Genomic DNA, 27,529 nt, shown 5'->3' with positions numbered 1-27,529 from the left:
ACACTTTTATTTAACACAGAACTGTATTCTCCATTAAAAAAAAACATATTTAAACAAAACACACAGATGCTGATTCTACACTGCCAAATGGTAGAGATGGTTTCCAAAAGAAACTTTATTAACACAGAAATTACTCACGCTACAATAGTTTAAACTGTATATTCTTCTTGTATTTGAAAACTGGACATGCCTTTTGAAAGAAAGCATATCTGAAAACTTTCTTTGCTCTGTCCCATAAAGCAGTCCAGAAGATCATTAGAAATATCCAAATATGTTACAAACAACCTAGGATTTAATACATTTAAGTAATAACCTCTAACTAGTGCTACAATAAATAAATAAATAAATAAAATAAAAATTGGTCCATAAAAACTTTCTGTCCTCAAATTTATGACTATGCTATAAATACACCCTAAGAGTGGAGGCTGATAAGCAAAAGCTGTGGTTTGGGTTTTTTTTTGTTCTTGGTTTTTTGTTTGTTTTTTTTAATTAGTTCCATAACAGTTACAAATTCTGCATCTCATGTCTTTTACACTAACAACATTATACTTGTTACTAAATTTTGTACGTCATTAGGGTTCTCTTCCCCATGAAGAAAAATGCAAGGAGATTTCCATTTTAGCCTAAGGCAGCATCAGTGATTACTGGTTCTCTAGTAAGTTCTAGATATTCATTAATCATACTTAACAAATTAGTAAATAGATTTATGGCTGCTACTAATAACATCTAACTCAAACATTCACTACATTTTCATGAACAATTTAAATTAAACTGGTAAATGTGTTTATCAGACAGTTTTACATGAAACCTCTTCTTGTTCCTCTAGGCAGAACCACAAAAACACACGTGCTGATAATCTCCAAGTTGATTTTAAAATGGGGTTGTTTAATTCTAGGGCTTACAGAGAAGAAAACAACAGTTTTCATGCAGTGAGAAAAAAAAAAAAGCCTTCCCATGCAAAACCATGAAACAGACATGAAACTTGGGTAGGTTTCTTCTTCTTCTTAGATGAGACATCTATTTCTCTATCTTTGTTTTGGAACCAAAGCAAAGCTCTATTTCTGGGAAACATGATCAAGAAAGAAAAACTGACAAGACAAGCAAATGAGCCAAAATACACTATTTTCAAAGTGAGCATTATCTATTTAATTTTTATGGTAAACAGAATTGGACAAAAAGAAATCACGTTGTTGTCTGAGCTGCAGAACTGTATCTATTTCAGTTCAATGTACTTATACTTACAACTGCAAGAAAACAGTGAACCCACAATTCCAACGATACTCAGCTCAACATTTCTCTCTATTCTACAGATTCTTCTCCAAATTCACAGATCTCCACATGGAGATCATGCACAGACTGACCAGGTTGCATATCAAACAGAAGAGATTACTGCTGAGCACACATTGCAGCTTTTCTATTGGTGAAATACTAAATTTTACTATTGACCCTCTACCCTGTCACTAATACTTCTACAGCTTCAGTAGAGGCTCTACTCCTGTTTACGCCGTTGAAGTAGAAAGTAGGTTCAAAAGACAGAAAATGAACAGTGTGATCAAATCTGTCTTACTTCTCTAGGATAACAACCTAAAAATGTTGATTATCAAAATCAAGTGGAACAATACTATTGGTAAGTAACCAATACTTACCTAAAATAGAAGTTGCTAGAAAGGTCCACATTTTGAAAAATCCTCAGGTACCTAGAAAATAATGCAAGTTATAGGGAAAAGTATTACTAACTAGATAGACTCAGAATCATTCAGGACCCCAGCAACAGAAATATCAATTCTTGTTGTAAATTCTCTAGCTATCTTATTGCAATTGTTTTGATAGCCAGGTAATCTCGCTAGAACGTCAACAATGGGATTAAATTAGTAGTCTTTTTTAAACAGTATCTATGTGTGTGTACACTGTTCTTCAGGCAGTTTCAGATACAGCTGTAGTTCTATTTTCTACAAATGTGGGTCAAAATTTCTAGCGTTCACAAAAGTAAATTTCAAACAGCACTATATAACAGTTACTGATTTTCAAAGCTATTCTCAAATGAATAAGTATCTGCTTCACCCATCATACACTTCTCAGAAGAAACCATAACACAACCTATGAAAGACCACAGGTACTGAAACTGATTACATAATATGTTCTGTTAGATTTTAAGCGGGGAGACTGAGATCATATTAGCCATATCTTAACATGGAAACCTTTTTAATAGTTAATAACACCTTCATTTATTACCTGCCGTCAGTTCACCATAGTCTATCACAACTCCTAGGTTATTCACAGTTGGTAGAGATGAAAAAGCAGTTTACTGATACTATTTGATATTATTTCATAAAAGTCAAGTTATCCCACCCTGATATAATCAGTTTCAGGCCCAGATCACAGACAGGAAAACAAAGCTAAATTTATCTATGGATGAACTTGTCACCCTGTATGACACCTATGTTCACGAGACTCTGACAGTACAGAAAGATTAAATTAAATAGCCTACTCAGTACTTCTTGAAAGGCAAAGAAGGTCTCTTCGAGTGAGATAAACATGAATGAGTGACTAAAAACAGGACAGTATACTCAAACAATATAAAACAGTACTAGCTAGCATCACACTGCCTTTGTAGATCAAAATGCTCTGAGACTAGAGGCCACAGAAATTGTAGACCTTGCTCACTCCATTCTTCTGCACTGATTTATCAACTAAAATAAAATGATTTGAACGACAGAACAGAAAGAAATCCACGACCAAAACATCTAGTTGCAGCTCCTCACTGCTTGGAAAAATATTCAAAAGGTACCTGTCAAATATTACCATTACTTACCTAGCTTCATCAGGATGAGTGACTCTTACAGAGTCATTTGGAATGTATATCATGTTCGTATCTTCTATTTTGTATATTGCATGACCTCCAATATCTGCCATTTTTCTTCTTTTTGTTATCAACACAATATAGTAGCCTTCTAAAAACCTGACAAAACCTGTTGAAAAAGCATTAAAATGCCATTAGTTGGATGTTTGCATTGGTTTGACTGTAGTTAGAAAAACCATCAGAGCTGCTGAAGATTTCAATTTTTTTTCCCTCAAATTTAGAAGAATGTATACCCAAATAATGAAAAAAAACATTGATAGACTCTTGCAATCCACTCCTACGCATTAGAAAATACAGTACATAGACTTCTAGCTATATTCTGATGCTTTTTGTCATGTTTTCACTTTTTTCCCCCTTCATTGTGCGTATTTTCAATATTAGCAGGATAAGACAGATTATGTTGAATGAGTTTCTGACTGCTTAAGGCACTTGCATTTGCTTTTTATAGGACTCACATTGTTAAAAATGAAGCATAGCCCAAAATCTACATTTTCCAGAGCAAGGAGGAAATCCAGTCTCCAATTTTCTTTCTAGGTTTATGCATCCTCTAGTAGGGAGGAGCAGAAAACAAGAAAAGGATTTGAGGGTATGACAACTTCATTCTCTCTCTCTCTCTCCTTAGCAGCAGGGAATTAAATCCCTTGTCTTCCAGAATCTCCCAAGAATGATCCTTTCAGAGCATTAAGGGCAATCCTTTCTTGCTATCTGCTTTTTCAGAAAACATGCTTCACCCTGCTGAGGTCTAGAAAATGCTGGCTCTGACTTTACTGATTAGAATTAAAAAAAAAAAAAAAAAGTGCTTCTGAACCCTCCAGATTCAAACTTTCACACCACAGAGGATTGTCATACTTCTTTATTGAGCTTCTTTTTGAGATGGCTCTTACATATCATCTGGAAAATGTGTAACAAAACATTAAATACAATAAAAATGTATAAATTTAATTTAGAAAGAAATACATAAACATCTCTGAACCAAAATTTATTTCTAGTATAAATATAATACAGGCAGTGATCCAATGGTACTAAGTTTAATTAACTAATACACGGTATCAATTAGCTCTTGGAAGGTAGCGCTTTGAGGTGTTGCCTTAAAGAAAGAGCCTGAAACTCAGTAACTGCTGCAATGCTAACAAAAATATCAGTGTGGAAAAATAATCCTTGCTTGCACTTACATTTAATTTCCTTTGCATTATAACTTTAAGAAGGACAAGCAAGCATAACATGTTCCTCCCTGTCAGTTTTAGAGGCTGCAGTATGATAGAATGAACAGCAAATCTTTTCTTCTGCTTTACTATCTCTCTCCTCAGAAAAATGGTCTCACCTCTGTAAGACAAGGAGACCCTACTGACAGTAAGCAACAAAGTCTTCCATTGGAAGCAGCTAGACTTTCTGTTGCTAAATAGATGTCAAAGCTCCTCCTGTATCCTCCAGGTAGTGAAATCATCTATGTGAATAGTCCTTACTCTTTGAATCTTGCCAAATTTTATCCTAAAGTCCAATTGGGAACCGAGGCACTCTGGAGTTCTAGAATTCAGGGGTCCATTGTCCATGCTCTATGTGTAAATCTTTGGTTAAAAAAAGTTAAAACAAGGGAAGGCAGAAAGACCTATAGTGTGACACAATAAGCCTCACCTCCATAAGAATGTAACAAACAAACAAAGCACTTACCTACTATACCAAAAGCAGATACAGCTCGGGATAACCCAGATGAACCCTTCTGCCCAATCTTTGTTCTGTTCCCCAAGTCTAAGCGGCCAAGAAGTTCCCTCACCTCTTGCTGTGTATACACATGCTTTAAAAGAAAGAAGTTCCTCAAGTTACTGCTTTGGCAGCTAAATGTTATTTCATTCAGTCAGAGAGAGGTAGAATTTATTTAACATAGCATAAACCAGATAGAGATATCCTGTTTCACTCCCACAAACAAGTACAACAAGATGTTATGCACAAAACCTGTCATTCACAGCGACAGTAATATTCACAGTCATGTAGGAATTCAGACACCTCTAAGTCTGAAGTGTTTAGATTTTAAACCATAACCTTCTTGGAAAAGAATCCAAGTCTTAAGATTCTTGTTGCTGCTGTTTATTTTCCTTCTGATGTGATATATCAAAAATGCAGAAAAATCTGGCTTAGTAAAAATTAAATGTATTTAGCACTTAAAATAGCACAACCAAACATAACATAATCATTAGGAGAATATACATCATCAACTGAAGACCCCGAGAAATTCTGATTAAAGTGAATGTGCTTTTTGGAGATCTTACTGCTACACCCCATGCTATATATGGTCATTATTACACCAATATTGTATGCATCTGACATATGAGCCTGAGAGAGCTGGAACTGATTGGTCTGCAGAAGAGAGCGCTCAGAGGAGATCCTTCTAATGTGTATCAAAATACCTAATAGAAGACAGTAAAGAAGACTCAGCCAGACTCTGTGGTATCCAGCAAAGGGACAATTGCCAAAAGACACAAATTGAAATAGAGGTAAATTCCATTTGAACATATGAAAAAGCTTTTTCTATTGTGAGGATGGTCAAACACTGGAACATGTTACCCGGAGATGCTGTGAATTCTTCATCCTCATCCAGAAATGACTGGGCTTTGCCCTGAGCAATCTGATCTAGTTGTTACTGCTCTGAGCACAGGGGTTGGAATAGACAATCTTCACAGATCTCTCCTAACATCAACTTCCTATGATTGTGATTCTGTGCCAGACACTTGTTAAACAGATTAAATACACACCGTTTAATGACACATACCATCTAAATACAGTAATACTTGGAGTAACTGGAAAAAATATATAAATAGAGAAGCACTCACCTTATCATCAATTATAACTAAATCCTTTGGTTCAGTGCGATCTATTTTCAAAACACGGTACTTGGTTTCTGCATGATTACTTCCAACGAGAAAATACCGCTAGATTAAAAAACAAAAGAAAAAAAGTCAGAATATTACATAATATAAAGCCACCAAACCCCATTTTAACATAATACATCAACGATGCAATTTATACAGCTTCTAGGTTTGATCCATATCATTGGATCATCAAAAAAGCAGTATTTAATCTGGGCTATTAATGTTCTAGATGTCAATACTTTGGGTAAGTACATTTGTACACAACCAAACTTTGCAGCTTAAAAGACCTCATTCACTCCAGTGTCCAGGGAAGAACAAAAATTAAAAACTGAGGGAAAGTGAAAATTTGCTTAGAGAAGAAAAGATACATCTTACGCAAGGCACTGTCCAACTAACTTTTGCACCAGCATTAACTGTCCTCCTATTTCCTATGTGGAATTCAGCAGAAGTTCATAGACAAATGTGTGAAGTCTTAAATTAGTTTGCCTTTTCCAGTAAGCTGCAGAAACGTGTCGCTCAATGGAAGTTTAACCAGTGTCTCTTGGTGACATTGTTAAACAAAGAAATACAGGAATAGGCCAGCTAGGATGAATCAGCATCCTTCTCCACTGAGACAGGAGTTCAAACACTCTTACAAATTGAAAGGTAAAAGAACTTAAATTAAGAGGTAATCTGATGAGAAAATGCTGAAAAAAAAATGGGTGGAGGAAAGACAACAGCATTCAGACAAAGGGAAAATTGGAAAAGAAAGAAAAATTAGAAGAAAAAACAGAGAGGGGGAGATGGCACAAATAATAGAAGTCCTATGTTTCATAGACATTCTTCTGTTGAAAAATTTCAAATGAAGAAACTTAAACAGTTTGGTTCTGACTGCAAATAAGAACACATGCCAAAAACTGTGTGGTGGTCTTTGCAGAAATAAGGACCCTGTTTATGATTAGGATCATCAGACCTTATTGAAAGAAAAGGCCTACTTTGAAATCAACTGCAATTCCCCAGATAAATAATCTCCAGTTATACAGCTCTTCATTCCAGTAGGCAATGAAGACACTGAAAGAGGCAGTTTTGATGTGTGATACAGAATAATGAACTGGGCACCAGCAGACTCAAAACCAGATTTCACACTAAAAGAAAATCATTCAAATAACACAAAAACAACGCTATCATTTTCCCAAAGTTGTTATTCAACTAAAAATTAAGCCACTTCCATAGGTTCCTTGCATATGCATAATACAAAAGCTTTGACCAATGGTGATATAATTATTTGCACGTGATTCAAGACGTAACACATCAGGCATGTTGTCGGGTTGAAATATGCAACACCAAGTTTCCTGTGATTCAAATGCACAGATACTAACTGACACGCACATGCTTTTGTGCAGTACGAACTACAGGAGAGCAACTTCATATAGAGAATTACATTGCAAAGAAAGAGACAAAAACTTGTAAGAAAGAGGCCTAATGTGTGGGTTTTTTTTTTTTTTTTTTTTGTTTTTTTTTGTTTTGTTTTTTTAACTGGAAAAATGCATTATTTACTTTCACTTTGTCATACTGCTAATGAAGAATATTAATGCAGAAGTGTCCTTCGAAACTTCTAATGTATGTTACATATCTGTTGTCCTGCACTTAACAGGCCTTCTGAAGTTCCTTTTGAAGAAAGAAAAAATTCAAATACTTTAATAGTGCAGCAGTTACCTGCCTTTTTTTTAATTATTATTTCCAATGATAAAATTCTTACCAATGTTCTTCCACAACACAAGCTCTTGTTTTGATCAACAGTGCTGATTCAAAATACCACTTTACAATAAACATTTCTCGTTTAAAATATCAAGGAAAGACTGCAGATGAATATATAGCATGTCTTATTTAATGGAAACAAACTACAAGCGACTGCCTAGACTTAAAAGAAGTAAAACTAAGTGTAGATTACAGAACTGATTTGCTATAGGCTCCTCTCATTTCACTAATCCATTTAATCAGTACGATGCTACCACACAGCAAGATGTAACTCATAAATAATGCCCAGCCTAGGAGGAAAGCATAGCAAGTCCATGTGAATCTATGCAGCCAGTTCTAAACTTCAATAGTCACATGGATTCAAAGGTGTGGGAGAAAAAAAATCAATAACAACATTCACACAACAAACAATTTCATAATTTACACAAATTATTTATTAAGAAAAAAACACTTTAAGAACTCTCCGACAAAGAAAGGCTGAGGGAGCTGGAGTTTTTCAGGTGGAAGAAGAGAAGGCTCTAGGGAGACCTCATTGCAGTCTTCCAGTACAAAAAGGGAGATTAAAAACAGGAGGAAGACATTTTACACTGTCTGATAGTGATAGGACAAGAGGGAATGACGTTCAGTTAAGAGAGGGGATATTTAGATTAGAGATACAAGGAAATTCTTTACTTAGAAGGTTGTTAAGGTGCTGGACCATGTTGCCTAGAGAAGCTGTGGGGGTCCCACCCCGGATGTGTTCAAGGCCAGGTTGGATGGGGCTCCGGGAAGCCTGAGCTGGGGGGTCTGCCCATGGCAGGGGGTTGGACTTAGCAAGGTTTTGAGGTTCTGTGATTCAGTGAACTGCAAAAGGGAATGCTGCCATCACCTTGATGCACCTCATACACAAACACTGCAGAGCTTACTGAGTGGTTGGGCAGCCCAGTTCTGCTCTTTACTCTGCTTCATAGTGACAGCTAAGAAGCCCCCCCAGACACACCTTATTACAGCCCACCCTCGCTGAAGCCCTTGGCACAGGAAACCATTCCCTGCAGATTCATTATACCCATATCTGCACTTCCTGGGAAGGGAATCGCAAGGACAAACAGCTGGCAGGACACCAATCACATAAGGCTGAGTGGCACAAAGGTGGAGGATGGGGTTGTCCTGCTGCATCACCCACCAGAAATAAGCACCAAGCCACCGAGCCAGACTCTTGCTTAGACCACACCATTACAAGTTTTACTTCTTTATGCAGCAGCAAGTAAATGGGCAGAGGAAATACCATATTCATTTGCAACCCACACATAATGAATCAAGCTTGTACTTTAAGAATAAATTCTGCTTTTCTGTTTACAGAAAAGAATCAACTGAGGCCAAACTATTTTATGCAGCCCATGATACCACAGTACAGGTCAGTGACGTCTCCTTGTGTCCTGCTCATTACTTAAGCATAATTGCTCCTGCAAGTGACATCTGTGTTAACTGACTTATTATTCTGAATTAAAATATGACAGTACAGCTTCAGTTTGTCCAAATGGTACCTGGAATCAAAGACCATATTTAAGGCTGAAACACGGCACACGACACCCAGGAAGACAGACAGACGGACAAAGTTTCAAATGCTACTACCAAGGAAGTTTGGTTGAATACTTTTCCCATTTCCATTTTAATAGAAGAAAAATACATCAGGGAGCGCTATGAGAAATGCACCATTCACATCAGCTTGGTGGCCACCAGTGGCTCAGCTGTAGGGCCAACTCAAAGTTCTGCTGCTTACAGTGGTAGCAGAGGGATGGGTTAGAGTAGAATTTGACATCTGCAGACTGCTGCAGCTTCTGCTAAAATGAATAATACTTTAAAAGTACTCTTTGAATTCTTATAAGGACTAATTTACAGGGGTTGTTTCAAATTAGAAAGCTAGGTTGTATGTGTTAAGGAAAGTCAGTTGAGAGCAGAAGCAAAACGTCAATCAACAGACTTGCATACATCACCTTCTTAGAAAGCCACGCACTGGGAAATCTCCATTTAGCAAGTAGGAATCTTAGACACTGCATGTTACAGGATATTCTTATAGAAGTAATAAAGAAGTGCAATAATCTTTAAATTTGGATTAGTGTTCAAAACTAGGAACCCCAGATTGGACTTCTAACTTGGAAAGTTTTGGGGAGTGCTAACAATCAACAACACCAGAGCTGTCTGAAAAACATGATATATCAGCTCATATTCAACCTTTAAGATCTGAAATTAAAACAAAGATGATATGAAGACTAACCATTAAAAATTAAACAAAACCAGACATTTCTGGATGATACAGAGCAAGAAATAAAACCCTATCAGTGACATGTATTTCAATTAAATTTGCTATAACATGAACACTAGGAAAGAGTAAAGAAAAATGCTAAATCAACGCAACTCTGTGTACAGATCATCACATAAATTAATTTCTAAGGTTGCAATGCAATAGTCAAAAAGTAAATCAAAACTCAAATGGAGTTGTACAACTCAAAATGAGTTGTACTGCTCACAACTATTTTGATTAACAGTTATAATTACAGAAAAAGAAATGAGAATTCACAGGTAAACTGCAGAAACCTTTCTGGGAGTTTCTATTTTTATTCAGTTTATTACTCAGTTGAACCAATAAATGCGAGCATTTTCAAAACGTTTCAAACAACTGCACTCTACAGCAAACCCTCTGTGTTTAGATAAATAAACAACCTTGACAAAGAACTTTCTCAACAGAACAGTACACAAGAGAAACTGTGCAGCCCTCCTCATACTGCTGGATGAATGTGGATGCCATTCAACCATCACCGAAGATGAACCACACCGTTTCCCAGCTTAGTCTGCCTTGGCCTTTACTGAAATTTGTTCACAAGTGTACCATGCAGATGCTTGCCTACGAGATCTGGACTGAGGTTTCATCTCACAATTATCACTAAGCAACCACAAGATGGGAACAATCATTAGTCACCTTCACCTGGGACTAAGTTTTATCCAAAGAAATCTAATTGAAAAGCTTTACACCCTCTTTTATCAATCTTTTGATTCGGCCAAACCAATAAAAATAGCTCCTTCTAAAAGGAGCCTAAGCAAGTAAGAGAATTCTCGCTGCAAACTGTTGTCTATAAAGGAAGATGAGAGTTCTGAAATCAAACATTCTCTTTTTATTTTTCCTCTTTTAACAAAATTACTTTGAACTCCTAGTTTTAAATTATGACTTGCTTGTTTGTATAGGCTAATTGCCATAAAGAAATGTTAGCACCATGAAGCAATCCTATTTCATTCATCAGTTAGAAAAATCAGAGTAGGTCCTCTCCATTCTTTAGGAAATGTCCTCCTGCCCAAGCACAGGGTCCTCCACAGGATGCAGTGTGGAGATCTGCTTCACCAGGGTCCTCCCCACTGTCTACCTCACGTTTCTACCCTTTCTCAAATGTGTTCTCCCTGAGGTGTCACCATCACAGCTTCAGAGGCCAGCCCTTCACTGCGGAGGAGCCACTGGAACTGGCTGCCCTGACTTCACCTCATAAAGGAGCCCAAAAGGTCCCTGCCAGCACCTGAACACCTGCAATCAATGTAGGAAGATATTTATGGATCAAACCAACAGCTGAAAAAAAAAACATGCTGGGTTGCCAGATGAGTGATCATCATGTGAAGACTGATGTTGGATAAGCACACCACTGGATCTCTCTGCTTACATTTCTGCTTAACTATGCAGCACAATGGTAGCCATCTCCTGCTGCCAAACATCCACCTCCCCTTCAGAGCAGGCGTGAAATTACGCAAGAAAAACTTAGCCTCTTCCTCTTTGTGGTAGTTTTCATATATACTGAACTTGACTGCAGATCAGAAATTCTTCATGATGTAAAGAAGGCACTGAATAAGGATAACAAAAATATGGGCTCAACTATAGGAAAGAAGGAAGAAAAGTAATTGAACTTAGATGCAAGACACAGCAAAACCTGCACTATATTCCATTTTTCTATAGATCCCACAGCTATTATGGGAGTATCTTTGACCTTGTACAAACTGGTGGAATGACACAGAAAAAGAAAGAGATTATAAAGAATGAAAAGATGCAAAAACTCAGTTGGCATGATGTGTGCTTCCCATAAGCTGTTGAAGCTTATATTTTCAAGATGGGAAATTTTAAACCACTGCATTTAAAACACCATTCTGGGGGCATGCATGAATGGCTACTCATTCTGCATTATATCTGTTATATTATATCTGTATATTATTTATATCTGTATAAAGTCACAACATTTGGCAATTCCCTTCCAACCCAATGCAATCAAAGCTTGCTTTCTGTCCCAATTCAGACTTTCCTCTTGCTGCTTGCAAGATTGCAAGACTGAGATTTTTAAGATTCTCTCTCCTAATTTTCATTTAAATTTATTAATTAAACATCTATACATTTTTCCTTTAGCCAAATGAATCTCCCTTTTTTAACATCTATTCTGAAGGAACGCTTTTAGAAACATAAGTAACTGGATCCCTTTTCAGCACCTCATCAATTAAAAAAAATTATGATCCTTTATTATAATAATAAATAAATATTCTTTATCCTTTGCACCTCCTAAGAGAAGGCTAACACCTGTGTTACTCATTGAACCTTCAGTGTATCCATTCTAGTTTTAATTCTTATTTCTTTAATGTTGAGGAATAGAAAGTATACACAACATGCCATACGAAGTCTCTTCATATAGATATATTAGTATTTTTCTCATTAAGAACCATAATGCAAAAGATCACATCTGCCTTTTTCACAGTTGTACATGAGCAGCTAAGCCTCCCAATTTTTCTTCTGCTAAATTACCCAGATCTTCCTGCTCTCTTGCTTCTGAATTAATAAACCCCCACAAAACTTTTATGGCGTATAATCTGCCTAAGGTGCACTACGTTTCTTAGCATACTATTCTATTCCAAATTATTTCTTTTATATACTCCTGAGGGTTATCATTATTTCATGCAATCTTGTGCTCTGACTACCCTAATTATTGGCAATATTTCAGAGCTCGCCCTCATTTGAGGCCAAGATCATTACTGTAATTGCTAAAACATATTGGTCCTAAAGCAATTACTCGGAAAAAAAAAAAAATCACCCCCATGAGATGATTCCTTATTGAATCCACAATTAACTTCTCTAATAACCTCCCTTCCACTAGGGAAGCTATAGACTTTCCTTGTGGTGCTGCACCTCAGTAGAGTATTTGATTTAAATACGTCAGGCCATCTAATTTTTAGATGAAGATATGCAAAACAATCAGGTTAATCTGCTAGCATCTTTGAAGTCTAGACTGCACTTTATGTTATTTACCTCCATTTTCAACTACTTTCCTACAGAAAATTATGCAGGTGTGGATTAAATATTCCATTTAAGTTCCAGTCACAGCATCACCCCTGACTTGAACAACTTGTTGAAAATAGTTACAGTCATTCCACTGTTTAGCTAAATGATTTTTCTTCTCTCTCCAAGCAGGCCCATTCTCTTTTTGTTCTTTTCATACCTATTTTTCTTACCTATTTTTCTTCATTCTTCCACTGTATTTCAATTTGTGACCATTTAACCACAAAATCCTTACCATAATGCTATACAGAAAACTGGACTCACAGTAAACCTAGATCTGTAAGAGTATTACTCTCTTGTTGATCTAATGACTACATGATGACACCCAGGACAATATATATATAGGCATACTTACATATCCTTCTAAACTTGTCGTATTTTCATCAGTGTTATTCCACCAAGCATCTGCTAACAAATGCTCCTAGACCTCACCAGTAGATTAAATTCCCATTTTATTGCCCATATGCCTGGCAGTACACCAAGATATTTAAGATGGAAACAATATTTTCCTGAGCTTCACAAAATTCCTTCTCTTGCCCCAAGCCTGTCCTTTGCTCAGCTGTCATTGCCTGAGCATGGAATACCAATACAGAGGGAATAGTACAGAGTCCAACTGAGAGGGGCTCTGATTCATTGATGAATTCACTTGAGAGAGATACAATTTCATAGCAAATACTAGCTAGAAAATTATAATAGCTAATGGAAATTGTTCATTATTTCTAACATTCTTCAAACATATTAAACATCTACAGAAATAAGTAGCTTTTTCTGTCAGATCATTTTCTTCAATAAAGCTTATCCCATTTAACCGCAGCTTAAGATATCCACGTCCTTTAGCCTTGTTTTGTTCATATAAAATCTTTCCAATTACTTTTAAGACAAATAAAATAAAGAAATAAATAAACAAGCAGTCACAGAGTTATCCCTGGGAGTGGAAGGCAGAAAAATCTACAGTAATTATGCAAGTCACATTGCTTAATAAACTGTGGGAGTCATTTGGATACTATGAACATGAAGGCTGTAGCAGAACCTGATTAGAATAAAATAGTATTAATTAAGCCTCATAATATTCTGAAAACAGGTAAGTGATGTGATTTTACAGAGATGGCACAAATTGATTTACACAACAGCAGACTAACTCAGGGGAATGACAATTTCCAACTAAGTGGCCTACAGCTTTCAGGTGGGTTTTATCTGCAGGATACACACAAGATCAATCTTCTCCTGGATAAGAAAATATTTTGTTTCACATTGCTGAAGCATCTTTACTGCCCTCTGGTGTGCATTTCAACAGTAAATATATGAATAAACTGAAAGATTATTGACACTGATCTGAATACAAACAGTTTCAGCTCATTTTCTTGACTACTTCTAAACAAGCCTTCAACTTGGCTGGATGAGCAGGAGATACAATTTAAATCTCCATGGTATTTATCGAACCAAAGCACATGTTCAAAAGGTCAGTCTCAGCAAGTGCCATAAATATAAGTGTTAATGGAAAATAAAGAATTTTGCTCATTGTTATTTCAATTGGCACTGTGAATTCAGTTTTCCTCACCTCTAGGAGTCTTTCCTGTTTGACTCCATTAATTCTACTATATTTTTTTCCCCTCAAAAAGAAGAAAAGAAGACTTTCTGAACTATTTCTACTTTCTCATCAATTTTGTCTCTTCACCACTCCCAACAAAGGCCTTTTACTAGAATGAGATATACCCTCTGTGTTTCTCCCACTGCTCACAGTCTAAGTCATCCCTTCCTTGTCTTCTCAAAATCCCCCTAAGGAATCTTGGGGTACAGTTTCATACACCTTGTATCCGATACAAAGTTTGTTCCCTGCACTCCCATTTCATCTCTTGCATGCGTACAGCCTTAAGGAAAAACAGAAGAGCAACCTGAACCAGGAGAAAGCTATTGAATTTTATGTCTGGGTGATGCTTCCGTCATATCAGTGACTAACTGTCACAGCTGGGAATTTCATGATTATTAGATTTGATGCAAAGGAGGCTGCATGGGCCAGAGCGACCTCAGGGAGAAGAAGTGGGAAGTTTTGTCAGCAGCCCAACATGACAATGAATCATTTGTAACAACAAATTTTCGTCTAAGATTCTCTGTGATTCTGCCAAGTCACAAGTTCTGTTTTGAGTGCCCCACTACAAGAAAGGTATTGACATAGAGTGAGTCCAGCAGACAGCTACCAACACGATCAGGGAGATGGAGCACATGGGAAGAGACCTGGAAAGCTGGTTTTGTTCAGTTTTGCTCTCTAAAATGATCCAATGAGAAGACATAGGTAGCACAGAGCCAAACTCTTCACAGGGGTGAAAAGACAAGCTGCAGTGGATGTATGTCAAATCACACAGGATTGTAACTCAGTGCAAGGATTTATTTATTTATTTTAATCACAAGGGTATTCAAGCTCTAGCCTAGGGTCTCTACAGAGGCTACAGAATCTCCATACATGGAGATACTTCTAACTCAGTCCTGAGCAACGTGCTCTAGCTGAGCCTGCTTTGAGCAGGGGCTGGACAAGATGATCACCAGAACTCCCTTCTAACCTACGTGAGTCTGTGCATCAAGAGTTTTCAAACAATTATTCCAAAATGATTCATATGGCATTTGGCCTATTCAAAAGAGTACTAGAATCAGAACTTCAGGACTCAAAGCACTGCAGTTTGTACTAGTACAGCATACTTTTTGTTTTTTAAAAAAGAGTATATAGCCACATTTAGGGAAAATACTCTATCTACATCACAAGCAGTGACTGAGGGAACAGTTTTGAGACACCACTATACAGTTGAAACATTTCCAATGCAAATGCAGATCCAAACACCACTGCCTCTCACAGCTGACCAAAGCCTCCTCCAGAGCTCAGGAGTGCTGCTTCTCACCTTACTGCACACTGCAAAGCACAGGCAGACCAAAGCCTGCCCACTCAGGCAGATACTGCCTCTCCCATCCAACATGAAAGAATAAGGTACCTAGCCTAGTTGATCCCTCCAAAAGGCCTACAGGATTGCAGCTGACAGAACCCTGGAGCACAATATGGCCTCTGTAAGCAGCAGGGTGTCTCTCAGACCAAGCCTTAAAGCTCAGCACAAACTAAGCCATCTTCCCTGAGTTGTTCGGTGGGGAATCAGCACAGCAGCACAAACCTGTCTCCCAGCAAGGCTGTGATTACTGTTCTTCATGGCACCAGGCTTCTTTTGGGCCTACATGTGCATTCAGACATATTTTCATGAGGTTACACCGCATTCAGCACGAAAACCAGAGTTCTGTTACCACTGCAGGTAACACTTACAGCTAATATTGCATTTAAAGACACGTGTCTAACTCCATCCACAACTATCTCTGGCATAAAACCACCATACTGCCAAACAGACAGAATCAGAGAATGGCCAGGGTTGGAAGGGACCTCAAGGATGATGAATCTCCAACCCCCCTGCCAAATGCAGGGCCACCAACCTCCCCATTTAATACTAGACCAGGCTGCCCAGAGCCCCATCTAATCTGCCCTTGAACACCTCCAGGGACGGGACATCCACAACCTCTCTGGGCAGCCAATTCCGACACAGACAGTGGGTCGGGAGCTCCAGGCCCAGCAGCAAAGCAGTGCTCCCTCGGCGTGCTCACACCGAGCTACTTACAGCCCTGGTCTCGTACAGCACCAGCTTCTGCACTGAGCTGATCAGAGGGGCGGCGGTTGCCGCCGGCATGGCGGCCCCGCAGCGCTGGGGCCTCGCCCCGGCCCGGAGTCGCGGCGGGGGGCAGAGGGGGGGGGTGGCCGCCCGCCGGGCAGGCAGTCAGCAGCTACGGGAGGACTGCACGAGAAGGAGACACTGCAGGGCCGGAGACAGCGGCACGGCCCAACCGGCGGCGCTGGCAGAAGGCGGAAGGGCCAGAGCAGCGCCGCGCAGGCGCTCACCGGCCGGCGATACAGCGCCTGCGCTGCCGCCGACGGCTGGCGGGTCTCAGGAGCAGCGCGGGACCGATCCTCGGGGCGGCTGGGCGGCGCGCCGGGAAGGAGGCACCGCACCGGTGGCCCCGCAGGCGGGCGGTTCAGCACTAAGGACAGCTCCGGGGAGAGACCCGCACCACTCTGAGCTCCGATTTGGCGGGGCGGAAGGGAGAAAGGGGCGGGGCTATCCGGACGGGGCGGGGCTCTCCTGTTGCCGGGTGACGGGGACGCACACACGTGATGCTGCCGTTGCAACCTGGCTGCCCCAGGACTGCTGGGGAGGAGAGAGCCGTGGCACGGCTGTTTGGATGGTGAGTGTCGGAGCTGCTTTAAAAACGGCTACAGACAGTTGGAGAGGCAGGAAGAAAGAAGCTGTTATTAACATTCATATGGCAGCAGCTGGAGATGGGGGTGTTCCAATGGTGGTTCTGCAGAAGCAGCTCAAGAGCTTATACAAGCTGTGTGTATCTACTGAATGCTTTTCTTCCTTATAGCATCTTATGTTACTGAGCAGTTTGCCTTATCTCATTATTATTTTTAAGTATCTGCCTTTTTATGCATATGTGAACTATATTTTATAACAAGCTTTTTTTTTCTTCCAATCTCAGGTAACTTATGGCTTCCCAAGAAGAAAAACAATCTCAACCCTTCACAGACATCTTTGATGAGGATGAAGCTGAAAAATTCTTTCTGTTGTCCAAGCCCACATGTATAATGGTCCTTGGAAAGCCTGTAAGATGTCCAATAGAAATTAACTGTTTTCCTTAGATACGCTGCTAGCAATTTTCCTTCTCTTTTCAAAAGCATTAGTGTAGGGACACTGAAATAAAACAGGGGGCTACTTTTTCATCTTTTCTACTAAGCAAATTCTGCAGATTGAGGTAAAGATTCTGATCACATCTAACGAGGCCAATTTTATTGCCTCAGTGACTACTCAACTACTCAGGTGTGCTAGAAAGTGGTATTCCTGTAATGAAAATGCACGTATTGGGAAATATCCAAAATACTAAAAGTTTTCCTAATGGCAACTGGATTGTCTTTATGTTATTTTACTATTCTAATTTTTACTAAATTTGACAGGTTTAGGTTAGATATTAGAAGGAAGTTTTTCACCCAGAGGGCGGTGACACCCTGGAACAGGTTGCCCAAGGAGGCTGTGGATGCCCCATCCCTGGAGGCATTCGAGGCCAGGCTGGATGTGGCTCTGGGCAGCCTGGTCTGGTGGTTGGTGTCCCTGCACATACCGGGGGGGTTGAAACTCGATGATCATTGTGGTCCTCTTGAACCCAGGCCATTCTATGATTCTATGACAAAGACATAAGTAGGCATGAAAGAACCTTCAGATTAATATACTGACTTACAGACATGCAATGGGATATTAAATATTTTAATGACCTTTAACATACTTATATGCTATGCAATTGGGAGTAAACTGAATTCCATCTTGCTATCCTGATGAGTTGTGCTGTATTAGAATTATAATTCAAGATTTCTCTTCTTTAAAAATAATTTGCGGTCTCTTTGATTTAGAAAAAAAAAATGATACTTCGTGATTATAAAGTTCTCAGATTTCTTCCTCTCAAGTGTAGAGTATTTGGGGGGTGTTTTACATTATCTTTCTAGTGTGCTGAAGTAGGTTCTAAAGAGGTGGAAGTCTGCCTTATGTCTGAATTGAACCTGGTAGGCACTCAAGCGTACCACTGGTGCTCTGTAAGCTGTTTTTCTCTTAATGTCCCTGTCTCTAAAAGTACCGTCAGAGCACTCCACTTCCATTGTGAACACAATGTTCTCAAGCAGCTTTGTGTGTGATTTCATTAGGTACCATAACACAGTTTGAAATGACCATACAGAAATTTGCGGAGAAGTGATGTGCACCTACAACCAACCTACCCTTCAGTGCAAATTGACCCACCAAAGCACACCCCAACTCTCTCTGTCTGGACCACACCAGATAGTAATCCACCCATCCTGCATTTTGCATTTTGCTAGTACATATTATCAAAAGACAGTGGCAGATCATATCATGGGAAATGTCTATAGAGCTGAGATGCAGATACAACATTTCCTTTCTTCAGACTTCTTTCACCAGACTGAAGGGCTCCCAGTCCTTAGTATGTGCATAGTTATCTATTATTTCTACAGCTTGGCTCCAGCATAACGCTCAGCTGCAAATCTTTCTTATGACCAAAAGGAGAAAGAAGCCAAGGAGTTGTTCTCCAATTGGATGAGATGCAAGCATCACAGTGTGAGAGCATAAGGTTATAGCTGAAAAGTGAACATCAGTCAGCATGAGACTTTAAAAAATGCATTCAGATCTGCAGAAAACTAGAGTGGTCTGGCTTGTCTGGTTTAAATAAACCTCAGACTTGTAACTTTCTATGGAAAAAGTAGCTTCACATTTTTAGAGACTGAAAACATAAAATGCTCATTGAAAGACAATGCAAAAAACAGGTAGGAAAGATTCTCTTTTGAAATCATTGCATTCAACAAATGATTGATATTAATACTAGACAGATATACAGGTTTTAACAAAGGGTTGGAAACAAGGATTTTATCTGTATCTAAAACAGATTTGTGGAGCAACTAGGGCAGTTTTTATGTATTCATTGCTTTAGTAAAAGAATACTATCTGTATGTCTCTTAGAGATAACTGAAGAGATTTTCATCATAATTTGCTTTGGGACTGACGATAATAAATTTCAGTGTTACAGCTTCTCACAGGAATTTATGGGCAAATCATAGCTGAGCTTTAAACAGAATTACTCACTAATAAAGTTAGTACTGTTACTTTGGAGGTACTCAACTGCAAAGGGCAGTAGTCATGAATTAGCAATGCTAGGAAGTGTAAAATAAATTGTATTAAAATGAATGTTTATGTTTTTCTAGTGCATAAGTCAAAAGTCCCAGTCCTGATGGCTGATTTTAACTGTTTTTATAATATTTTTCTTTTTAAGGGTTCTGGAAAGAAAACATTAGCTAGAAAACTAGCGCAAATATGGAAATGCATTTTAATAGAAGGTAAACATGCACTATGTTTGGAACGTTGTATTAAATTCATTATATCTTTTGTTTTAGGAGATACATGTAACATGACAACCAACTTACATCCTCAATCCTGTAAAGTGATTCATGTGATTCTTTTAGTTCAGTGGAGGGAGCTGATTGAAGTCCAGGGAGCACAGAGATTTTCTGAAACAGACCATGAAAAAATAGAAGGATCTTCCCTTTCTGTGTTTGTCCTGTGCCTAATACAGGGTGGGGGTGGAAGGGGGGAGGAGGGAAGGGGCAGTGAGGGGGCGAGGAGGAGGGATGTACTACAAGAAACAGAAGCATAGTTTTTATATCAGTGTAAGAAATCATGGAAGGAATGTAGCTGGCATTTTCAAATTTCTAAAACAAAAAAGCCCAATGGTTTGTTTCAGAAGTCATAGCTGAGCTCTCTGATTATGCACTAGAATACAAGATACAATTTCATTTGAGGTTGGAAGGGTCCTTAATGCCAATCTGGTTCCAACCCACTGCTGTGGACAGGGCTACCAGCCTGCAGCTCAGCTGCCCAGGGTCCCATCCAACCTGGCCTTGAATGCCTTCAGGGATGGAGCAGCCACAGCTTCTCTGGGCAGCCTCTGCCAGCCTTACCACTTCTGAGTAAAGGATGGTAACGTCTAACCAAAATCTCCCATTTCAAGTTAAAGTTATTTCCCCTTTGTCCTGTCACTCTCAGACCATGTAAAAAGTCATCTCCCTCTTATTTATAATCTCCCTTCAAGTACCAGAAGGCTGCAATGAGGTCTCCCCACAGCCTTTTCTTCTCCAGACTGAATAAGCCAAGCTCCCTCAGCCTGTCTTTGTAGGAGAGGTTATCCAGCCTCCTCAGGTTATCTTAGATCAGCTCTTCATCTCGCGTGTGCCTTAACATGTCTTCCAGGTGGATCTGCTTCATGATCTTTCCAGACACAGACGTGAGGCTCAACAGCCTGTAGTTCCCCAGGTCTTCCTTTCTCCCTTTCTTAAAAATGAGAGCAATGTCTCCCTTTTCCCAGTCGCCAGGGACTTCACCTGAAAGCCATAACTTTTCAAATATGATGGAGAGTGGGTTGACAACCACAGAATTATACATCTAATTGTATAAAAATCTGATGGGTTAACCCTTATATTATGAATTAACTATTTCAATATCTATTTTCATTACATTTTTTCTTTGAAGTGTACCCTCAGTATTTTTAACTGTTCTTTAGTCTGTTCTAACTAACTAAAGAAACCCTTTAGTGGACATTGTAACATTTCATGTTTGTGTGAATATAAATGAAGTATCTTTATCTTATTTTGAAGGCTTTGGATTATAATATGAAAAAAATAAGTATGAGGAAAGCGATTTTTACCTAAGTAAATTTAGAATTTTTAACTAACGAGATTGATTAATACCTGGTCCAAAACGTAGGTTAGACTAAATTCAAAATGAATTCATGAATTAAGCCGATCCACATTGCTCAAATGTACTTAAACCAGTATTAATAAATATCTACCAAGTTGCTTTTTAAATATCTTAGGCAGTCTATTGTGGCAATATAATCTTTGTCATTTTAAAGTTTTTGTTAATGATCACTGTAAATCTCACTTACTGCATTTTTATGTCCATGTTTTTAGTTATTTGTAGTAAATTCAGTAGTAAATTCAGACAGCATCGTAGCTTTTTTTGCTCACTATGCTTCTACTAATCTTTTTTACTGTGATATATCCACATGCGTACATACACACACTTTCCTTCAACATTTGCTAATGGCTTGTTTTCACTGTGAATATGAAAAAAATTCAACATGCAGAATCATAATTTAGCTCAGAAGGGAACTTTAGACATCACAGAGTATCACTAAAGTGTCAACCAGAGAAGATTGCTCAAGGATATGTCCATTTGAGTGTGAAATATCCCCAAGGGGTGAGACTCCACCACCTCACTGGGCGGCACTTTCAAATGTTTGACCACTGACATAATCATAATCAACCCAAGGGTACAGAGATAGCTGACTTAAGCAATTGCATGTATGTATGTTTGTATGTATGAAGGTATATATATGTGTGTGTGCCTGCATTGACATATCTGTATATAAAATAAATTTTATGAATTGTATTAACTTTATTCTATCTGATGTGCTTCTGCAGCTTTGGAAGTAATTCAAATGAATATTCATGAAGAAACAGAATATGGGCTTAAGGTAAAAAGTGTACTCTGACTGTAAATTTTGTCTCATTCTTGGCAAATATACATTGTATAAGGCTATGTTTTGCATTTTACCTTAGTGTCAAGAATTGCTTTTCAAAGGTCAAAGTATTTCTGAAGAACTTGTTACAGAAATGATTCTGAAAAAGATTGAGTCACCAGAAGTTGCACATTTTGGTAAGTCTACTTATAGCCTGAACTTCCAAGAATAAGCTAACCACAATTTTGTCAAACTTTGCAACTATTACAGCTCAAATATATGTAATGGTATGTTAGACTGTAGCCCTTTGGTTGTGCACCTCAGGTTGTGGAACATCTCCAAACAGAGAGTGTATTTAATGACTATTTTTCCAATATCATAGTTCAGAATGCATCATTCCAATCCAATGTTAAGTTCATTTTGAGAAGATGAATGTTAAGTGTTGCAATCACTCTCATTGGATAGTGGGATAGTTTCATTTGAATATAAAGTTGTGGGATTTAACGTACAGAATTTTGGCTTGAATACTTTTGTAACAATAAATAAATAAATAAATACCAGCAAAATATTTTAAACATTTAAGACATTGAAAAAGAAGGAAAAGATTATTTGAAGTGTGAGGTAGTAAAGTCTACACAATTGTTTATTCTCTTTCCATTTTCTCACTGAGACTGGGTTATGAGAAAGTAGTATATTTTTCTGGCACAGACTTTAATTTGAAATGTCCATTATAGGGAAGAGTCAGGTATACTGCCAAGAACATGTCAAATTTCTACTGCTCTGAAAGCCAGCAAGTTTCAGTAAGCTTTTGGTTTTAAAGTTTTTATTTCTTCTCTGGACCAAGACTCAATATTCTACAAAAGAAGCGGTCTTACCTGGTGGAGCCAGGCTTCTGGAACAGTAGGCAAATACAGGTAAATAGGGAAGAAGCAGAAAAAAGGAGGAGATGGGAAACAGACATTTGAATGAAAATGCTGCTATTATTCTGTAAGGTCAGGGCTTTAATAAAAGCCTAAGAGAAGTCTGTGTAATGTGAATTTTCTTCTCTGACTCAGTCTGATGATGAAAGTCTAAGATGTGTGTATAACAGAAGACCACAGAAATCCTATAGACTGTAAACATAAGATGGACAGATTTGGCTCTTGTGGCTGAGCCATTTTTTATATTACAGATCCCCAAAATGGGGATGTAGTGGAACAGACTATGTCCTCGTTATTTTTTCTAGTAACTAGAACTCATCTCTAGAACCAATTTTTGTTAAGTATTTTCCAGCTTTAATTACTTTTTACTTGGCAACTATTATCTTAATATGTAGATTGCTTTAGAAATAATGCCTTCTGTTTATTTCCATGGAAACTACAACAGCTACCAAGAGCACTATCTGATATTCTATTTGATACTCTATTTGATAGAGCACATTCTCAGCTACAAAGCACTATTTTTCAGCACAGGCACTACCATTACGTATGCATTTTCACCAGATGAATAAAAGCCTGCATGCCATGCTCATAAAAATCTGCACCAGCAGAGATGACCCACTGTTGCTTTCATCACTGCTGAAATGCACCACCCACTGCCTCACTGTGCTCACATCCAGTGTTTGGTTTCCATGAAACACTCAGAAAGCATTTATGAATGTCAGTAGGCACCAATTTTTCCACATGGAAGAATTCAATAACCCACCTTAGCTTCATCTGCATTTCCATGTCAGATTCCATTCTGTCAGACTGCCCCTCTGCTGCCATCTGTCATACAGCAAAAATGTAATGCAATATTGGCAGGAAAGTTCAACCTTTACTGCCGTACCACCAGCATCCACTTCTGACACTGTGGACCAACATAACAAAATAGGAGACATTACTTTCAGAGCAGCCTTTGTATATTCTTCTTACTTGGAAATAAGCACATTCTATCTGGGGAACCGATGTGCCAGAGGTATTAAGAAGTGCTGAAACAACTGGTAATATTTAAGATTTGTAAGGCACTATATACAGAGTTTAATTCTTTGAGATCTTACTGAGGGCAAATGTGAAGCTGTTAAGCTATTTCTCAGAATAAGAAGTGTCTTAAAAAAAAAAAATAACGACCAAGCTTGTGTTTCAGGATTGTAGGTAAGAAGTTACAGAATAATAATCTTTATGTAGCTGGCATGCTTGCTGTTTTTTTAAATAGAACAAGAAAACCATCAAGTTCGTATCATGTTAGCCTAAATAGTATTTGCAAAAGAAAATTATTTGTCCTTTTCACAGAAGAAAACTGATCAGTTCATAGAATCATAGAAAAGCTTGGGATGGAGGGGACCTTAGAGCCCACCCAGGCTCAACCCCTTGCTATGGGCAGGGACACCCCCCAGCTCAGCTGTCCAGGGCCCCATCCAACCTGGCCTGGAGTGCCTCCAGGGATGGGACACCACAGCTTCTCTGGGCAGTCTGTGCCACTGCCTCACCACTCTCTGAGTAAAAAATTTCCACCTAATATCGAATCTAAATCCCCCTTTTAATTTGCAAGCATTACCCCTTGTTCTATCACTATCAGACAGTGTAGAACGTCAGTCTCCCTCCTGCTTTTAATCTCCCTTCAAGTACTGGAAGCCCAGCCCCCTCAACCTTTTTTTGTAGGGCTCCATCCCTCTGATCTTCTCTGGATAGCTCCACATCCTTCTAGTGCTGCCTGCCCCACACCCAGACACAATACTACAGAAGGGGCCTCATAAGGGCAAAGGAGGAGGGAACAATCACCTCCCTCAGCCTACAGGCCACCCATCTTATGATGCCACTCAGGACACAGATAGCCTAATGGGTTGCGAGCGCAAACTGCTGGCTCATATTCAGCTTTCCATCCACCAGAACCCCCAAGACCTTCTCTGCAGGGCTGATCTCAACGCATGATTTAAATCAAATCATCATGAAAGTTGTTGATTGATTTATTAATAGTAAGTTATTAACTGACAATCAGTGAACTGGAATTCACTGTATGGGTTTAGTGTCAACCATACCATAGATACATCACAAGATTAAGCACTTCCCAGTTGTAAACACCTACAAATTGCTGAAGTCCTAAAATTTGAATATACTTAAACTTGCAGGGTTCTGCATGCAAACCTTCTCTCAGAGTTGGGTGGGTATTAGAAGCACATTCCTTCTTTTGAGAGTGCATTCTGTTGGAAACATGGGTGCTCCTGCCTCATGTGTGAGTGCCTTCTGTTGGAAACATGGCACACATGCTCCTGCCTCATGTGTGCCATTTCCTCTAATCTAATCCATGTACCATTGAGAAAGATCCCCAGAAGTTTCCACATGCACACTGGAGGTGGGTCATTGCTAGTTGAAGCCTGCTCTGTCAAACAGAAATGCAAGTTGCTTGCAGCACTTGAGATGGAGGCTGCTCTGTCAGGCCTAAGCAGAAGTTGGTAATGCTGGCCAATCAAGACTGGTTTGGCTGCTGTTACCTTGTTCTCATTCTAACGTCTTTTCCCTCAAATTGTAATCTTTCTTTAGTGTTTCTTTTCCAGCTGATTTCTCCTTTTCTCAAAATCTCCTAGTAATCTCCTGCTTACAGTTTGATCTGTTTGATGATTGTCTTACACAAGCTTCTTCATTGTTAGTTTCCCCCAGCATCATCAGCCTGGGGTAAACAGTTTGGGATAATTTGCATATGTGTAGCATAAGATGCTACATTCACATTATTTTCAGGTCAGGTGTTGCTAACTAAGTTTTTATTAGCAGAAGTCGTGCAAGCTTTCTGCATCTCACTGCCTACTAGAATCTTCTGCATGTATCAACAAACCAGAATCCATGTTTTATGTTTCCCAGAGGAATGACTGCACACTGTATTCTCTCTTACTTAGGCTTTTCCATAAATTTTACATCTGTGGCTGTAGGCTCCCCAAAGGGAGAGGAGTCTTCAGTTCTAGTAGCTGTAGCAAAGGCTGCTGCTATGTTTTTGGGTTGCATAGACCGTTTCTCTGAGGGAATATTCTCATCTTTTTTTTTTTTTTTTTACTTTCTCACTGTGGCTTCATGAACACTGAGTTCCTCATGATAGAGTTGTTATTGTATTGTATGCACTTATTGGTAGTTACAGTACTTCCCTGGGAACTTGAAGCCACGGGTGCTAATATTTCTGGGGCAGTGCATACTAATACTAGGGAAAATGTACCATTACCACCATGCCTGTTGAGCACAGTCAGTGTCTTTGCTGAAAGGGACTCAACATTGTTAATCCTGGTTGTATGGATGCTTGCCAAGTTGTTACGTATATAGTGTGCACAGTGCATCCTCTTGAGAGGATTTAACACCCAGGGAGCACCATGTATATTCCACAGAGGAGTTCAGGGTCGTTTTATTGCCAATGCAAGCAATGGCTTTTAAAGGTTATTGTGGCTATTTTTGCAATATCTTTCACAATGCCTTTTAGTGGCAAAAAATGGTCCCTAAAAGCTTATTTTCTTTTAGTCACTATAATACGAGTTAGGTACATGAAGTAGATTGTCTGAATATGATCCTTAATGTCTACCTGTTTCTTATATTTCTCAACTGAGTTAACAGACTTTCAAAGTCCTATATTATGTTGAAAAAAATACATTTATGTATGTATTTAATTTGGAGGAGACATAGGTGTATATTTTTTTAACAGTGTTATATACATGGTTTAAAATTGTGCCACTATATAGATGTTACCTCTGAAGGAGATAAGTATAACTACTTATATACTTGTCATAACTTTCTGAAAGATTTATTAAAATGTATTCTGCAGGTTATGTTCTCAGTGGATTTCCTTCTCTCTCAGAGGAATACATGACTGTTTCACAGCAAATGGAGAAAATAAAAAATCTGAAATTAAAACCAGATTTCCTGATTAACATTAAGGTAATGTCACTTTCAGTAACTTGCTAGTTACCTAATTATTAGAAGACTTATATACTGCATCAGTCAGAAGATTTTCTCCCATGCTTTTGAGTATAGCATTTATTGAGAAGGTATTAATTGTTCTCTTTTATAGTGGAATAGAATTCCACTTGTTTGTTTTATTACAAGCACTAAGCATGTAAAATAATGAGTATTTCCTATAACTCAGTAAAATCTACAGTTCTTGCATTCCTATTGTACAAGAATGTACAGTCATGAACACACCCTTCTTCTTGCAATGTTTCATTTATTAACTAGATTCTTTCCTCATACTCTGAATGTGTCGAATAGTCTTTTGAGACAACACTGAATAGTGAGCCTCTGGTATTGTACTCCAAAGTTTTTATTCTAGTTGTTGTATCTACATGGTTTGTCAGATGCTAAGACTTCATCATGGGCTAACTCTATCACTTTGCCAGGTTTGAGATAGTGTTTTAATGACAAAGTTTTTACATTCCTTACTTTTCAGACTTAATCTGTTTGACGATGCATAGTCAAAATGCTTGAACACCTATTTCAAACTTTTTTTTTTCTATTCTCTTGGAAAGATCATAAAAGACCAGAGAAATATATTTTTGTGCTGTTTTCCAGTTTGCTTTTATTTTTTTTCAACTACAGGAGGTCAATCTTTTCTTTAATACTAGATAGTGAGGAACTCCAGCTCTTGAAAATT

General features: G+C 38.5%; 2 protein-coding genes across 5 annotated transcripts in view; one reads left to right on the top strand and one right to left on the bottom strand.

Moving 5' to 3' along the window:
• The window catches only part of FIG4 (FIG4 phosphoinositide 5-phosphatase), a 63,141-nt gene extending 46,473 nt beyond the window's left edge, over positions 1 to 16,668 (bottom strand). Inside the window, exons 1-5 of the mRNA XM_048935547.1 lie at positions 16,441 to 16,668; positions 5,686 to 5,784; positions 4,529 to 4,652; positions 2,813 to 2,969; positions 1,647 to 1,697 (exon numbers count right to left, since the gene is read on the bottom strand). Of these exons, the coding sequence (XP_048791504.1) occupies positions 1,647 to 1,697; positions 2,813 to 2,969; positions 4,529 to 4,652; positions 5,686 to 5,784; positions 16,441 to 16,509 (500 nt within the window). The 5' untranslated portion in view covers positions 16,510 to 16,668. The remainder of the gene's footprint in view (positions 1 to 1,646; positions 1,698 to 2,812; positions 2,970 to 4,528; positions 4,653 to 5,685; positions 5,785 to 16,440) is intronic.
• Positions 16,669 to 16,784: 116 nt separating this feature from the next.
• The window catches only part of AK9 (adenylate kinase 9), a 55,369-nt gene continuing 44,624 nt past the window's right edge, over positions 16,785 to 27,529 (top strand). For 2 of the 4 annotated variants that reach the window (XM_048935543.1, XM_048935545.1), the window contains exons 1-6: positions 16,947 to 17,062; positions 17,360 to 17,483; positions 19,706 to 19,769; positions 21,912 to 21,964; positions 22,050 to 22,146; positions 26,705 to 26,817. In XM_048935543.1, the coding sequence (XP_048791500.1) occupies positions 17,367 to 17,483; positions 19,706 to 19,769; positions 21,912 to 21,964; positions 22,050 to 22,146; positions 26,705 to 26,817 (444 nt within the window). In that variant the 5' untranslated portion in view covers positions 16,947 to 17,062; positions 17,360 to 17,366. Of the gene's footprint in view, positions 17,063 to 17,359; positions 17,484 to 19,705; positions 19,770 to 21,911; positions 21,965 to 22,049; positions 22,147 to 26,704; positions 26,818 to 27,529 lie in introns of those variants that run through there. The other 2 variants (XM_048935546.1, XM_048935544.1) reach the window with 2 other exon arrangements.

The sequence above is a fragment of the Lagopus muta genome, chromosome 2, assembly GCF_023343835.1.
Source record: "Lagopus muta isolate bLagMut1 chromosome 2, bLagMut1 primary, whole genome shotgun sequence".
NCBI classification, from domain to species: Eukaryota; Metazoa; Chordata; class Aves; order Galliformes; family Phasianidae; genus Lagopus; species Lagopus muta.
The sequence above is the reverse complement of the archived record's forward strand: the minus strand, read 5'-3'. Positions and strand labels throughout refer to the sequence as shown.